The 14,601-nt window shown below is 49.8% G+C and overlaps 1 protein-coding gene across 1 annotated transcript; it reads right to left on the bottom strand.

Moving 5' to 3' along the window:
* Positions 1-4,902: 4,902 nt before the first annotated feature.
* Positions 4,903-5,914, bottom strand: LOC124700257 (elongation of fatty acids protein 3-like). The gene has a single exon (XM_047232411.1). The coding sequence runs from the start codon at positions 5,912-5,914 to the stop codon at positions 5,078-5,080; it is 837 nt and encodes a 278-aa protein (XP_047088367.1). The 3' UTR covers positions 4,903-5,077.
* Between the last annotated feature and the right edge of the window lie 8,687 nt (positions 5,915-14,601).

Below are 14,601 nucleotides of genomic sequence, written 5' to 3'. Positions count from 1 at the left end.
GATCTTTCTTCCTCCTCGTCATGCCCCGCTTCTCCACATCTCCCTTCCTCCCAGCGCTCACCACCAGCGGCCCGAGGAGAGGCCCGAGTGGCGGCCCATGAACCTCCTGCTGAGAGGCCGGCGTTGCTCCTGGTAGCCATGGCGACGAAGGGAAATCGGCCGAAGGAGGGAGTGGTGGCTGCGAGGCGAGGAGATTAGTGGAGGAGGGGAACGAGCGGGAGAGGTTGGGGCAGAAAACCGCCGCCATGGGCGAGGACGACTCTCTCGCCGGCCTAGGGATCGGACAAAGCGGCGGCGTCGGACGGCGAGCGGTGGCCCGGCGGCGTCGGGCGCGGAGCGCGGGGCGCGGAGGGCGGGCGCGGAGCGGAGGCGGCGGCCGGGAGCGAGAGGAGGAAGGGGAGAGGGAGCGACGGGATTGGAGCTCGCAGCCACGCGCGGCGGGAGAGTCTGGGCCGAGCGGGCTTCACAGGACCCGTGGATAAAATGCGGGTCTGAAGGAGGGCCTCGCGCCCTGGATGGAATGGCTGGCCGAGATCGCGCCACGTCAGCTCGATCGGACGGCCCAAAATTCAAACGCCTGTGAGAGCTCCATGAGGGTGCAGCAATCATACCGTGAGATATCCAAATTGAAGTAAGCATGAACGAAATTGTGTTCTTGATTGGGCACACAATTAAGTGATACTTAGTGGCTATACATTCAAAGAGACAAAATAATTTCAAAGTACATCCCTATGTGAAATTGAATAGAATCCTTCTACCCACAACTAATACATCCTTACGTGAATCGGAATAGAATCACCTTGAGCCATTTTCCGATAAGAAGCACTTTATTACTCAAAATGGTTTTAAGCATTACACCCAGCCTCTGTATAATTAGGATGCACACAGCCGTTTAGTAGTCCAGTATCAAACAAAAGGAGATAAAAGGAACGATGTAAAAAGCCAACTACTATAAAGCTTCATTGGCTTCAATCCTCCGACTATGCAGCCACCCATGTTGGGAAATAAACTTCATAGTCGTGTTCTCCAACCGTGTAGACACCTCCATAAAGAGGTCTCGATCTTCCAAATGCTGAAGTAACAACCATGAATGGAGCAAAGCTGTGCACCGGTAAATAACCTGCATGATAGATGATTTTTTGTCATTAAAAATCTTGTCATTTCTACATAGCCAAAGCGACCATGCTATCACAATCGTTCCCACTCTGATAATAGTTTTGTGCCTAGGATCAATCCCATTTAGCCAATTGCCATAGATGTTTGCAATTCTACGAGGTGGATGTAAGGTAGACCATATCTGAATGATTGACCATACAGATCTAGCAACCCGACACATTTTGTACAACCATGCCAGTTACGTTTTACAAGGTTATCTTTAGTAAGAATCACACCTCGACGAAGATACCATGCAAAGACCTTTGTTTTAAGAGGTATATTCATCTTCCAGATGGATTTATTATTTAAAACCGGTTGTGTTGGGATGCATAGAGCTTTGTACATGGAGCTAACTGAGAATACACCATTCTTGGTTAGACTCCAACGGAATTCATCTGTCCCCTGAACCAAGTGAATTGGATCCAACCGCCGAAGCAAATCGTTCCAAGCGACTAGCCGGGGACCAATGAGATCAAGTCTGAATGTCATAGAGGGAGGGGAAGATTCCAATACCTTCTGCAAGGTATCCCCTTTATAACGAACAATACTGTACAAAGCTGGATACTGTTCGCGAAGAGTGGTTGTTCCCAACCACTTATCCTCGCTGAACCGTATCCCCTCCCCATTCTTAATGGAGAAAGAACCAAGGGAAAAAAGTTTTTTTTAGTTGCCATGACGCCAGCCCAAAAATGCGAATCACCTGGTTTCCAAAGAACCTGAGAGATCGCCTTTGAGCCAACATACTTTTTTCAGCAGCAGTTGTTGCCACACACCATCCTCCGTTAACAACCTGGCTAGCCATTTACCAAGCAAGGCCATGTTCTTAACTTCAAGATCATGGACACCAAGTCCACCTTGATCTTTTGGATGGCATACAACACTCCATTTAGTTAACCGGCGCTTTTTCTTCTCACTATCCCCTTGCCAAAAGAATCTTGATCGAAAATAGTCCAATCTATGTAAGACTTCTTTGGGTAACTGGAAGAAAGAAATCATATACATTATCATATTTGTAAGTACCGAGTTTATGAGAACTAATCTTCCACTTAGGGAAAGCAATTTTCCTTTCTAACTAGTAAGATGTTTTTGAAGTCTTTCTTCAACAATTTTCCATTCAACCAGCGTAAGCCTCCGATAGTGAATTGAAATGCCCAGATAGCTGATTGGAAAACAACCAATCCCGCAGCCAAAATCACCTTGAGCCATATTATACAACATTTAAGAATGTTGCGATCACTTGCTATATGTTATCAGTTTTCCAAACTAACAAGGCAGCCCCACACGTAAGGATGACATGGTACCTGACTGCAGTGAAACCTTGAAAATTTATTCGTTAGAGGATTATATTGGCATGGAGAATGAATTTGATATAATTTAACACAATTTTATGAAATTTTACATGATTCAATATGCCAAGACATGTGAGATGTCCGACCAGACAGCTGCTACATCTTCCTAACAAATGGGCATAATTTCCATCTTGCGTAACATAACAAAAGAGGGTAAAAGTTTTGGTACTATCACGAAAATGGGCAAATCATAACAAGAATGGGGTAGAAGCCATGAGGTATCAACAATATGGTGAAAATGGATTTTTTTTAAATCATCCCTAGATGCAGATTATGTGAACTTTGTTTACACTTTCTTCTAGTGTTTGGACATGTGGGTCCATGATGTTGCCATTTTTTTGGGGCGCTCTTCTTCAAAATCCAAGACATTTGCATTGACCCTAGAGGACAACATCTATTAAATAAGAGGCACTCTTTTTGGAGCCAAACAGTTATTCATACAATTAAGGCCGAGGAACTTCGTGGGAAAATAAGGAACTAGGTGCCTTCGCCATAAGCTCACCCAGGTTACTTAACTTGTTTGGGTTGACTTAGGGCATCTCCAGCAGCGCGACGCATTTCGGACGCCTAAATTGTCCGCGGACGTTCGTTTGCGTCACCTGGCGGATGCCAAAATGATCGCGAGGGGCGAAATGTCCGTTTGCATCGGAGGCTACCTCCAGCGGTCCGACGCATTTTGGACATGCAAGTGTTTTTTTTTTGTGCTACTTCTTTTCATTTTTGTTGAATGAGCAAGTTTAAACGCGAAAAAGTAGTACTCAATGATATTATGTTGCTCCAATCGAATAGATTATAGCCTAAACAATTCACCAGATACTTCAGTCGAATAGATTCAAACATATTTAACATACAAAGAAGAACAAATTTAAAAAATATAAACTAAAACTAATTTTGGCCTTCTTGTTAGAAGATCCTGCCTCGTCGTCCAAACTCCTGCGCCTCTTGCTTGTCACCTCCTCGTCGGAAGAGGAACTGGAGGACGACGCGCCCGTCAAGGAGTTGAAACTGGAAGAAATATTGTCTCCGTTGTCGTCGTCGGTGAACGGACGACGACGCGCCGCCCGTGCCAGCGCCCTTGCCCGGGCCCTGGCCTTCTTCCTTGCCGCCGCCTCCTGCGCCTCCAACCGGGCGAACTTGGTGTCGGAGTCCTCCTCCTCCCGCCCCTCCTCCTCGTCCTCGGCGTCGCTGCCAGCGCCGCCTCCGTCGTCCTCCTAGCCTTCGCTGGCATTGCCGCTTCCGTCCTCCTCCTCCTCACTCGGCGTGAAGGCAGGGTCGGTGGGCGTTGAGCTCGGATCGCTTGGCGTCGCAGGGGATTCCCACCAATGCAGAAATCCGGGCGACTTGCCCTCGCTCTCCGAGTCGGACGGCAGCGTGTAGTTGCTCATGGCGTGCTGGTGTTGGAGAAGAAGAAGAAGAGCAAGAAGAAGGAGGCGGTTGAACTTGAATTACCGTAGACGCAGGAGTTATAATCTGCGCGGATTAGCGGCGGCACGTATAACGAAGAGGCCGACGGTTGCTCTTCCGCAGCGGTTCGGCGCTCCATTGCGGCGGTTGATCGGCGCGGTTGCCACACCGGCGGTTGACAATCGCGCGTTGTGAATTCGAGGCCGATCAAACCTGGGTCGCTGCCATGAGGGCCCGTGGGGAAGCGAGCGGACGCTAGGCGCGACCGCGGAGCGTCCGCGGAGACGCAAACCTGACGCATATTTGGGCCAGGTTTGTGTCTCCGCGGACGGCCCGGTCACTTTGCGTCGCCCCGCTGGAGGTGGTGCCAGAAGCATTTCCGGTCCGCGCGGACGCAAACGGCCGCTCAGCATCCGTTTGCGTCGCCCCGTTAGAGATGCCCTTATATTGTGTGGTGTTGGTCCGTTCTTAGAATTTTACTTATATCTTCTTTTCAATCAATTCTATGTTTTGCATTTTCGCTACAAAAAGTGGCAATGCTAAACCTTAATACTTTGAGTTTATATTCGTGTGTGAGTTATAATCAATATGCTATTGTCCATTCGCACGCCGGCTGCAATTCTCATGTAGAATTGTCAAAACGGAAGGCCTCAAAAGAGAGTGACTTAGCAGAACATAAAATGCTCTATTAGCAGATCTCAAAAGATAGTCACTTAGCAGTGAGTACATTCTCCAAAATATTTGTTGTGTTGATTCTTACGATAAATTTCGTCTTCACGTGCCTGAAACCTTACGTGATTAAGCTGAACTTGACGAGGGATACATACTGTATTTCTATTTGAATTCAGTTCGAGTAGGGTGCATCATTATCTGCTGACAGTAACTACTATGGTTAGCAAATTGCTTTGAAAAAATGAAAAGAAAAATTCGCCGTAACTATCCTTCTATGGTTATGATGAAGAAAAAGGTAGAGGAATCAATCAAGAGGATATCGTCACTTCGCTGCAATTCTCAGTTTAAGATTGCAACATGAACATCATATGACTTGGAAAATTTTAAACATAAATGTAAAAAATGGAAAGCCATTAATTACATTCACAAATTAAAAGGCCTAAAATCAATCAGAAATAACTAAGCTTCAATTCGCTTCCCTCTTCAGGCGCACGTCGTCACTCTGCTTTCTTCCCATTGCTGCTGCTCCTCTTCTTGCCCTTGGCGGCGGCGTAGGCGGCGCCGTGGAAATCGAGGAAGAGCGCGAGCAGCGAGGCGTTGAAGACGGCGTTGAACGCCCAGCCGGCCATCCCCTCGCAGCCCCCGCCGGCGAAGTGGAACCACAGCATGACCACGGAGGCCGCGAAGCTGAAGACGAACTGCACGATCTGCAGCTCGGTGACGGCGCGCTTCCAGCGCGGCGGCCAGCGGAGGCCCAGGGTGCAGCAGAGGTAGTAGGTGTACATGACGACGTGGACGGTGGCGTTGGTGACGAGCGCGACGGGCATGAGCGACTGGCTGGTGGCGAGCCAGAGGTAGCACATGGCGATGACGACGGCGTGGTGGTAGACGTGGAGCAGCGTGAGCGGGCGGCGGCCGAGCAGGATGAGCAGCGTGTCGCCGAGCTCGTAGATCTTGGAGAGGTAGAAGACGTGCGCCCAGTAAAAGACCGGGCCGGACGGCGGCGTGGCGCCCGGCGGGAAGCAGAAGACCCACCGCGGCGACGGCGCCGTGGCGGCGGTGGAGAGCACGCAGCCCGCGGCCATCGCGGCGGAGACGGAGAGGAGGACCACGTTGTGGACCGCGGAGACGGCACGGAGCACGCGCGGTGGGAGGGATGGGAGCGGCACGACGCGGCGGTGGAGGAGGAGCACCGCGGCGAGGTATGCGCAGACGGCGGCGGCGGCGAAGGATGGGGAGGCGGCGAGCGTGGTGCCCGGGCGCCAGTGGAAGGAGGCGACGGCGGGGCGGTCGACGAGGAGCCACCGAACGTGGCACAGCAGGGCGGCCGCCATCGGCTCGTCCAACGGAACGGCGCCGGCGAATTGTTGTCCGTTGCGCGTGTGGTGGTCTGGGGTACACGTCGGGCGATCGGAATATCGGATGGAGAAGTGACCTGCAGACTGGGCTTTTGTCACGTGTGCTTAGCAAGTTGGGCTGGAGTAGTGATTTTCGAACTGTTTCCTGACTGGGCTTAAGGGCATCTCCAACCGGGCGACCCAAACGGACGCGCTGGGCCGTCCGTTTTGGGCCGTTTGGGTCGCCGCCCGGACACGCGGACAGCGGCCCGCGTCCGCGTGTCCGTTTGGGTCGCGCGCTGCGCCCAACGCGCGGACGCATCGCAAATTGGAGAAACTAGAAAACAAAATGAAAATGGCAAATTTAAACGATATTTGATTAAACATATGCCCTATTTTGGGCAAATTTAGTACATAGCCCTATTTTGGGCAAATAAAACTAACAAAAGAAGCCCCTATATGGGCTTTTAAATTTAAACTAAAATATAAACAGAAAATAAAAAACCCTCTAGGGTTTGGTCGGCGGCGCGGTGGCCGCCGGTGCGCCGCCTAGCCCCCGTGGGCGTCGTCGGCGACGTCGTCGAGGTCCCCGGGCGGCGAGGCACTCGTCGTGGCTCGACCGCCCCGGGGACTCCGGCCGAGGAGACCACGGGGCCTCCTCCCACGGCGAGTGGGGGTCCGGAGCCACCCGCGCCGCCCTGGAGGCGCTGCCGCCTCTCCGCCAGCCGGCGCCGCCCGGCCTCCCGGCGCCGACTCCTCCGGCGGCGGCACCTCTCCTCCTGGCGGCGCTGCTGCCGGCGGCGCGGCGCCCGGCCTCCTCCCGCCGCGCCGTCTCCTCCTCCTCCTCCCGTCGCGCCCGGAGGGCCCGGGCGTAGAGCTCCCAGCCCTCCGCGTCCCTCCACCTCCCGCCGCGCCGCCTCCTCCATTTCGGAGGTGCGAATGGCCGCATGGAGTTGCGGCCATTTCGCCTCCTCCTCCGCCGCCGAGACGATGAGGGCGGCGCGGAGGTCCGGGTCCTCCTCGGAGGACTCGGGCTTGGGCTCGAGCAGCAGCGGCGGCGGTTGCGGCAATGCCACGCCGCGGCGGGCGGCCTCTCCGATGTGGAGGCCTCTCCGATGTGGAGGCCGCCTCGGTTTCCGCAGGATGGTCGCAGCGCCGGCGGCCGACGCCGACTGCTGCTGGCCTCGTCGTCGTTCGCTCCGGGAGCGAACCGTCGCTTCGGGGCCATGGCGGCGGTTTTTGCTCGGGGAGTGGAGTGGGGACTGGAGTGGAGGGCCGGATCCCCTCCGGTCCCCATTTAATAGACTCCCCCGGTCACCGACAGTGGGCCCAAGGGAGACGAGGCGACCAGCACGCGGACGCGAGCGGACGGCGCGTGCCATCCGCGGCCACGCAAACCTAGCCCAGATTTGGGCCGGGTTTGCGTCGTTCCGGACGCCGCGGCCGTCCGCTTTTGCGGTGCGTCCCCGCGTTGGGCCGGGTTTTTGTCCGGCTGGACCCATCCGGACGCGCGGGCGCGGGATGGGTCGCCCCGTTGGAGATGCCCTAAGGATCTCCACGTACACAATACTTGGTGGCCGGAATAAACAGTGGCCTCCTCTCTCAAAAAAAAAAGAATACACAGTGGCCCTATGTTTTGTCAGCGCCATTTTCTATCGGCAGTTTAGTGTGTCTTAGTTAGTCAGTTGCGTGTGTGATTGTCGGCCTCACATTTCCTATTTTCTATGCGAGGAACGAAACATACCTTCACTTTGTTCTTCTCAAGCTCATAAGAAGCATGTGTACCAGTGTTGTTCCATTAAATAGTACAACAAGAAGCAAGCTTTCAAACATACAACATGTAACGTGCCAATTACAATTTCACAAAAATCTGAAAAGAGGTTGAACTTCATAATTAAACAACTCACATGTCACTTTATCAAGGTATAAAAGAAGAGGCAAAAATAGCTACATCATGAAGACCATGCAGACACTTGCACTAACAGTTTGACACATTGTGATCAAGAAGAGGAGAATGTGCAACATCTATTGTAATAGGTTTTCACTTGGCCTTATAAATGAATCACAAACGGTTAAATCGATACAAGGTGATGAAAAGATCATCTTACAAAAAAACTCAAAAGAAAAATGACATCCGAGAGGGTAGTGAATACGCCATCAACCCAGAGTCGAGCAATAAAACCGCAGAAGACACACATAACACTACACAACTGAGGCTATCGAGCAGGGATGAAACTGTGCCTCCTGAGAAAACCATCAGCAAAGGGAGTTGTGGCCGAGGCAGAGAGCACGCAACCAGCAACCATCACGGCGGAAAATGGAGAGGATGAAAATGTTTCGAGGAAGGATTAGCGGCGGAGCTACAACAGAGCAGACCATGGTGAATACATGGTGCTACGACAGATAAAAATGTTTGTGTCAGGGTGCATACATGGTGAAAATATGTAACTATACAAAGAAAAGTAAATTTTCCTGGGGTCGTATGCACCCCCTTGGCCCTATAGTGGGGAGGACACATCGCATAGCATGCATGGTGGGAGGGACAGGTGTGGTAGGACACGGTCTAGAGGAGGTGGAGTGTTGCAAGCTACGTGCTAGCGGAGATGGTGACAAAGGATGCAGACGCGATGGGCGTGGTGCATGGGTGCTAGTTGAAGGAGGCGACGACGAGGCGCTCGACGAGGAGCGATGAGCCGTGGCGCACCAGAGCGGCCCCCATCGGTCTACTAGCTTCATCCAACGCACACAACACTGTTGGCAAATTCTCATTTCCTCTTGTGGTGGTTTGGGAGACACTTCGAGTGATCGGCATAAACAAATGGATAAGGAGAAAGTATCCAATGAAAACAGTTGTTCACTGCAAATATGGAAACCATAGCGAGTACCGTCAGATTTAAATTAAGTGATCTCGATCACTTCTGCAGATTTTGCAAAATAACGCTCGCCATGCCCATTGTGTTTTTTGCAAATAACCCCATGTAGGTCTTCATTCTTCCACATCACAAGATGTGCCACACGTGCTAGGTATAAGAAACTCGGAGCAGCTGCGCCGGCGCACAAGCTCAGATCTATGTATGAATGCTCATGCAATTCCATTTATTCGTGATATAACTTTTTTTTGCTTTACCATAGATCCAAATTTCCTGCAAGAAATTTCTTGAGGGTCTCACCACTTAGGGAAGAAAAGGAAGCATGAGGGGATTCGTGCAAAGAAAAAACCATGAATTTATGTTTGGGATCCAATGGTCCATATTTTGGTTTCCAGGTTTCCGCTGCAAGTGGGTCTCTGGAGGATGCTTTCCGGATGCAGAAGACCCGTGTAGTGCCTAGAACGGGCTTTTTGTCACGTTTTTAAACCAAGATGGCTATGAAAGCTTTTTTTGCGAAACACAGTATAGACACACGATGAAAAATACATACATTAACGCATGCACATGATACCTAGCATCTCCGAGCGACTAGATCTATTCAGCCTTTTATGAGATACTAAAATGTTAAATCGGGAATTTGAACTTTGGTGGGCTGGGGTGCACTGCAATCTTAACCATCAAACCACATATACTAACGTCATTTATTTTCTGTACATAAAACTTTTTCTTTAACATAGAAGTGCATTACTTTCCTCTTACTTTATGTTGTTTTTGCATTTTATTTTGTCTGCGTATATATTATCTTTTTGGTCTAGGTATCCCTTTTCTATTCACCACTAATGTATTATTACATACCTACCATTTGGTTTCGATTTACTACCCATTTTCCTATATAAGTCCGTGATTGTATATAGAACTGAAGGTACAAGGAGTGCCAATTTAGTAGGTAAGGCTTGGTGACCAATTCTTGTGCATTCCTTATCTAATGATTAGCTTTAGCGTGGCCAAGAAAGAATATGAACCACACCATGTGGCACAAATTTACATGACAATTGACAAGAACAAGTATAGGGTTGTGAGGCATCTGGAGAGTTACACGATGTGGTGACAAGGAAGTGCATGCTAATCAACCGCATGGTATTGGAGTATAACCTATATCAGACCTGAGCAACGCGCCCGGGCATGCGGGAAAGGGTGGTCAATCCGACCATATCGGGCCTCAACTAGCGGTGTGACGGCCATCCGTTTACCTTGTCCAACCAATGGCACTGCCAAACTAATCCATTCCTCAAACGGTGTCCGTCTGTGATGATTATGAAGTGCAATTTGCAGAATTCGATAGAGCAACGCGAACACTTCTTTCTTATGATCCATTCCTCACGTTAACAATTTCCCAGCGTCGTTGTTCTTACAACTAGTACGTCATCCGTTTTATATCAGTTGTCTCTGATTTAATATAAAATTGTAGCAAATCAACGACAACAAAAGTGCCTACATATACAATCACTCCTATGGTAAAGTTTCTTTTTTGGAGGCGTCATTTTTGGAGAAGTTGAACTACTAGTGCTGTCTTGGTGGAGTTAGACCTGTTGTTTTAAGGAATACTAGATCAAAGAAGCGCGCTTTGCCGCGCCGGTCCATTCTTATTTTCTTTTAAGAACTCTTAAACTATAAATAGCACTAGATGATGCCCCGCGCATTGCGGCGGAAATTCTTTTACTGATGTATGTATTTAGAATTGATATATATATAGAGAAAGATTTGATGTAAAGCATGTTCTTTCATCATTTGAAAGTTGATAAAAAGTTTATTACATGTTTGATGTATTCAATTGTGCAAAACATATGATCCGATCAAAATATGCATGTGATGTCAGCTCGTGAAGGTCCCCTTGGTTCCCCTATTGTAAAGTTAGGTGCAGTGATCATTCATGTCCCCGAGTTTTTGTACTGCCTTAGGTTGACTTCTTGCTAGCTTCTGTTTTGTGATCAGTTGAATATGGAAGAACGCACCTAGCCGGAACATTGGCATGTCCAGTAGAAAGAATTGTACATGAAGTTAGCAATGTCAAATATAAACAGAAAAGTATTGTTTATTTGGTGGTACCAATTTTAGCCTCCTTGTCGCTTCATGTATAATTGATGGGAGAAGCCTGTGGGATGAAACTTGTATTTGTATTTTATATGGACGACTGAACTGGGGATGTCTGTGTGATGTACAGGGATGTTCTGGTGCTGTAAAACTGGTAAAGGGGTTATTACAACAGCTCAAAAATGGACATTTGTCCAAAAACTTATTCAGTACTGATTATTTTATTTATGTTTCAATTGGCATCGTTTTTTTATGTGGAAAATAATATACTATATTTTGCACACACCAAAGCTCACTATGATCGCTGGAGCAGCACATGTCTTGGTCACCAGCTCCTTCTCTGCACCTTCCATTGCTGCATCAGCGACAGTATGAGATAAATGGCCATTAACAGACCAGAACTAATCTATATACATATTGTTTCTTGTACGCTACAACACCAGGAGATAGGAACTACAGAAAATATAAGCATACTATTAAATCGTTCATCACAAAAGGCCTAAACTGCACCAATTTTAGAAGGAAATCCTAGCGTGACAGTCAGGTGTATTTGCATGGAACAAACATATTCAACCAGCAAGAGTTAGGAAATAGAAGATGCATGTGCTAAATAGATGTAAACTAAAAGTTAAGCGCAAGAGATAGGACATGTGTACCAATGTAAGCAGGTTATGTCGTCCAAAGTGGTGAACACGAGATGATCCTCCTTGCTTAAGCGACCATCACTGAGAATCCAACCGAAATCCATTCAAACCAATAGGCAGAATCCAATGAAACTGGGTCAGGCTATATGTCGAGCAGCTTCTGAGCGGGTGAGCAACCTAACAGATTGACAAACATGATTACATTACATGCGTGACTGCATAAAAAAAGGGGAAGTGGAATCTGGAGCGGGCAGCTACCAGAGTGGAGACCCAGCAGGCGTCGCTTTGTTAGTCCATGGCTACACGGGGCAGCTTCTTATAACCGGTGGTGGCACCGAGTGAGTTAAACCTAGCAAGTCCTTTGAATTTGCAGAGCAATAATGGCTAATGAATGTTGAGAATAATGTGGCAGTTTCACCAACATTTGTGGCGAGGAGGGTATAGGCACTGAGACGATTTGTACCCATGAATTTGTAGGTCAGGACGGCGACAGTGTGCACCATCAGGGCAGACGAACGGCATCCAAGTATTTTCACGAGAGGAAAGGAGAGCGAGGATGGAGAAACTGCAGTTACCGGCGTGGAAGCTGCTGGCCGTGGTGGCGACACGTGCGGAGTTCCCTGATGGGTGTGGAGGGGGACGACACCATGCCATGCTTTTTAAGCTCAATAAAACGGTAGCTGTGGATGAACTTCATACAACAGTTTCCACTCCCTTAAAGATCGGATTTATTGGATTTAATGGTAGGATTGTTATCACCAGAATTTGACCGGATCAGAGGTGGGCCGCGATTGGAGATGGGCTTGAAGAATATACATGGAAGGAATACATGAATCGGCCTTATATGCAAAGTTTGGGCTAATTTGCCCGTGTATCTGTAACATAGTAGGATACGTGTCGATTAGATAGAGTTTGGCTCGTGCCCGGTTGGGATTATTCCCACGTTAGAAAGTCTACGGACTATAAATATGTATCTAGGGTTTATGAAATAAACAACAATCACGTTCACCACAAACCAATCTAGGCGCATCGCCAACTCCCTTGTCTCGAGGGTTTCTTCCGGGTAAGCATCATGTTGCCTAGATCGCATCTTGCGATCTAGGCAGTACACGTTTATTCGCTGTTTATGCGTTGCTCGTACTGAAGCCTTGTTGATGGTGAGCAACGTAGTTATCATAGATGTTTTAGGGTTAGCATCGTTTCACCGTATCATATGCTTTCGTCCATGCAACCCTTAGACATCTAGCCGCCCTTACACCTATCTTGGGTGTAAGGGCGGCACCCCGCTTGATCATTATTTAGTAGATCCGATCCGTCATGATTGCTCCTTGTTCTTCAAGGATTAGTTTAATATCCGCATAGTTAGGCCTTACAAACGGGTTGAATGATCCAAAGGGCGCGTAGGGTGTAGTTTGCTAGCCCTAGACAGGATGTTCCGAGGATCAACTTCGTGTTGGTTTTTAGGCCTTGTCTAGGGTCGGTTTACGATCACCGTGCGTGGCCGCCAGCTCAATCACGAGTAGGATGTTCCGATTATGCGGTGAAAACCCTAAATCGTAGTAGGTCGTTTTAGCTTTATTTTGATCAAGCAGACCACCATCCGATCGTACACCTCGTACGGATCATGGGTGGATCGGCTCCTTGAGCCGATTCACGAGACAACCCGAGAGCCGATCGAGGCTCGTATTTAATGTTTAGGTGTAGGCCATGCAGGAAACTAAGCGAGGCACATCCAACACCTTCCCCGACCGGTATAGGTCAGGTGGCACGCCCTTGCACCAGCATCGGACGTGCGTGTCGAGTCTTTGCGGGCCGTCGCTCGGAGGGACCAGGGCCAGCCGCAGTCCTGGGAGCCTCCCGGCTCTACAGTGTTGCCCGTCGCTGCTCACCGGTGGGTTTCTGACCGCAACATATTCTGGCACGCCTGGTGGGACGATCTTCGACATCAACTGCATCGCCATCTACATCTGAGATGGCGGAAGGCACTCCAGTCACGTACGAGGACCTGACCGAGGAGCTCAAGAAGAAGTATGACGAGATCAAAGCAGTCCTCGAAGCCGACCTCATCGGCTCTTTTCACGTAACCCGCTCACATGGCATCAGGTGGAAGGGGTTCTCACCCGATGGCGCGCTCGATGGAGTGGACCTGTCCGCCCCGTCGAAGAACGCACCAGTCTCTCGCGTCGGAGATTAACTTCATGGTAGCTCATTCGCTGCACCGCCATTCCGAGAGCCTGGTGAACACTTCGGAGCGTGTCGCTCTTCGCGTGATCCAGGAAATCATGAGGCATCAGTACTCTCCGTCAGGACCAGCTCTGGGGACTCACAAAGGAGAGATGCCACTCCAGTCCTGTCCACCGCTGCCATTCGCGTTGGCAGCACCAGAAGTGGCGAATTCACCGGCATACGTCGTCTACAAGATCGGTGGTGATCCTAGTGACTACCAGTTCTTGCATGAGGCGCCTAAGGAGATCCCTCACGGATACACGTGCACATACGTGCCGCACCGCAAGAATCGGGCACTCACGAACCAGGCTGCAACAAGCAGGGACTTCTGGAACAGCAGGAGGAACTTCGGGAACAGATCTTGAGAAGCAGACGTGGCTAGAAGTATGCCACTCCGACGAACCTCCCGCAGCTCAGCTCCCGCAGCTTGGCTCGGAGCTGGAAAAGCAAGCATGGCTGGCTAAGTATGCCACCCCGGCGAATCTTCAGAGTTCGACGCCTGCAGCCATCACCGCGGATCAGATCAGTACAATCCTGAAAGACCAGTTCGGCATGGTGCCGAAAAGGAGGACAATCGGCTATACCAAGCCGTACCCCAACGAGTACGAGTTGATCCCGCTACCACCCAAATATCGGCTCCCCGATTTCTCCAAGTTTAATGGATCAGATGGTTCCAGCTCCATCGAGCATGTGAGCCGATATTTGGCACAGCTGGGCACGATCTCAGCATCAGATGAGCTGCGGGTGAGGTTCTTCGCACAGTCCCTCACAGGATCGGCTTTCGGGTGGTACACATCGCTGCCACCGCATTCAATCCGGACTTGGAAGCAGCTTGGAAGAGCAGTTCCACATG

The sequence above is a fragment of the Lolium rigidum genome, chromosome 3, assembly GCF_022539505.1.
Source record: "Lolium rigidum isolate FL_2022 chromosome 3, APGP_CSIRO_Lrig_0.1, whole genome shotgun sequence".
NCBI classification, from domain to species: Eukaryota; Viridiplantae; Streptophyta; class Magnoliopsida; order Poales; family Poaceae; genus Lolium; species Lolium rigidum.
Note: the sequence above shows the minus strand (reverse complement) of the source record. Positions and strands in the feature narration are given on the sequence as shown.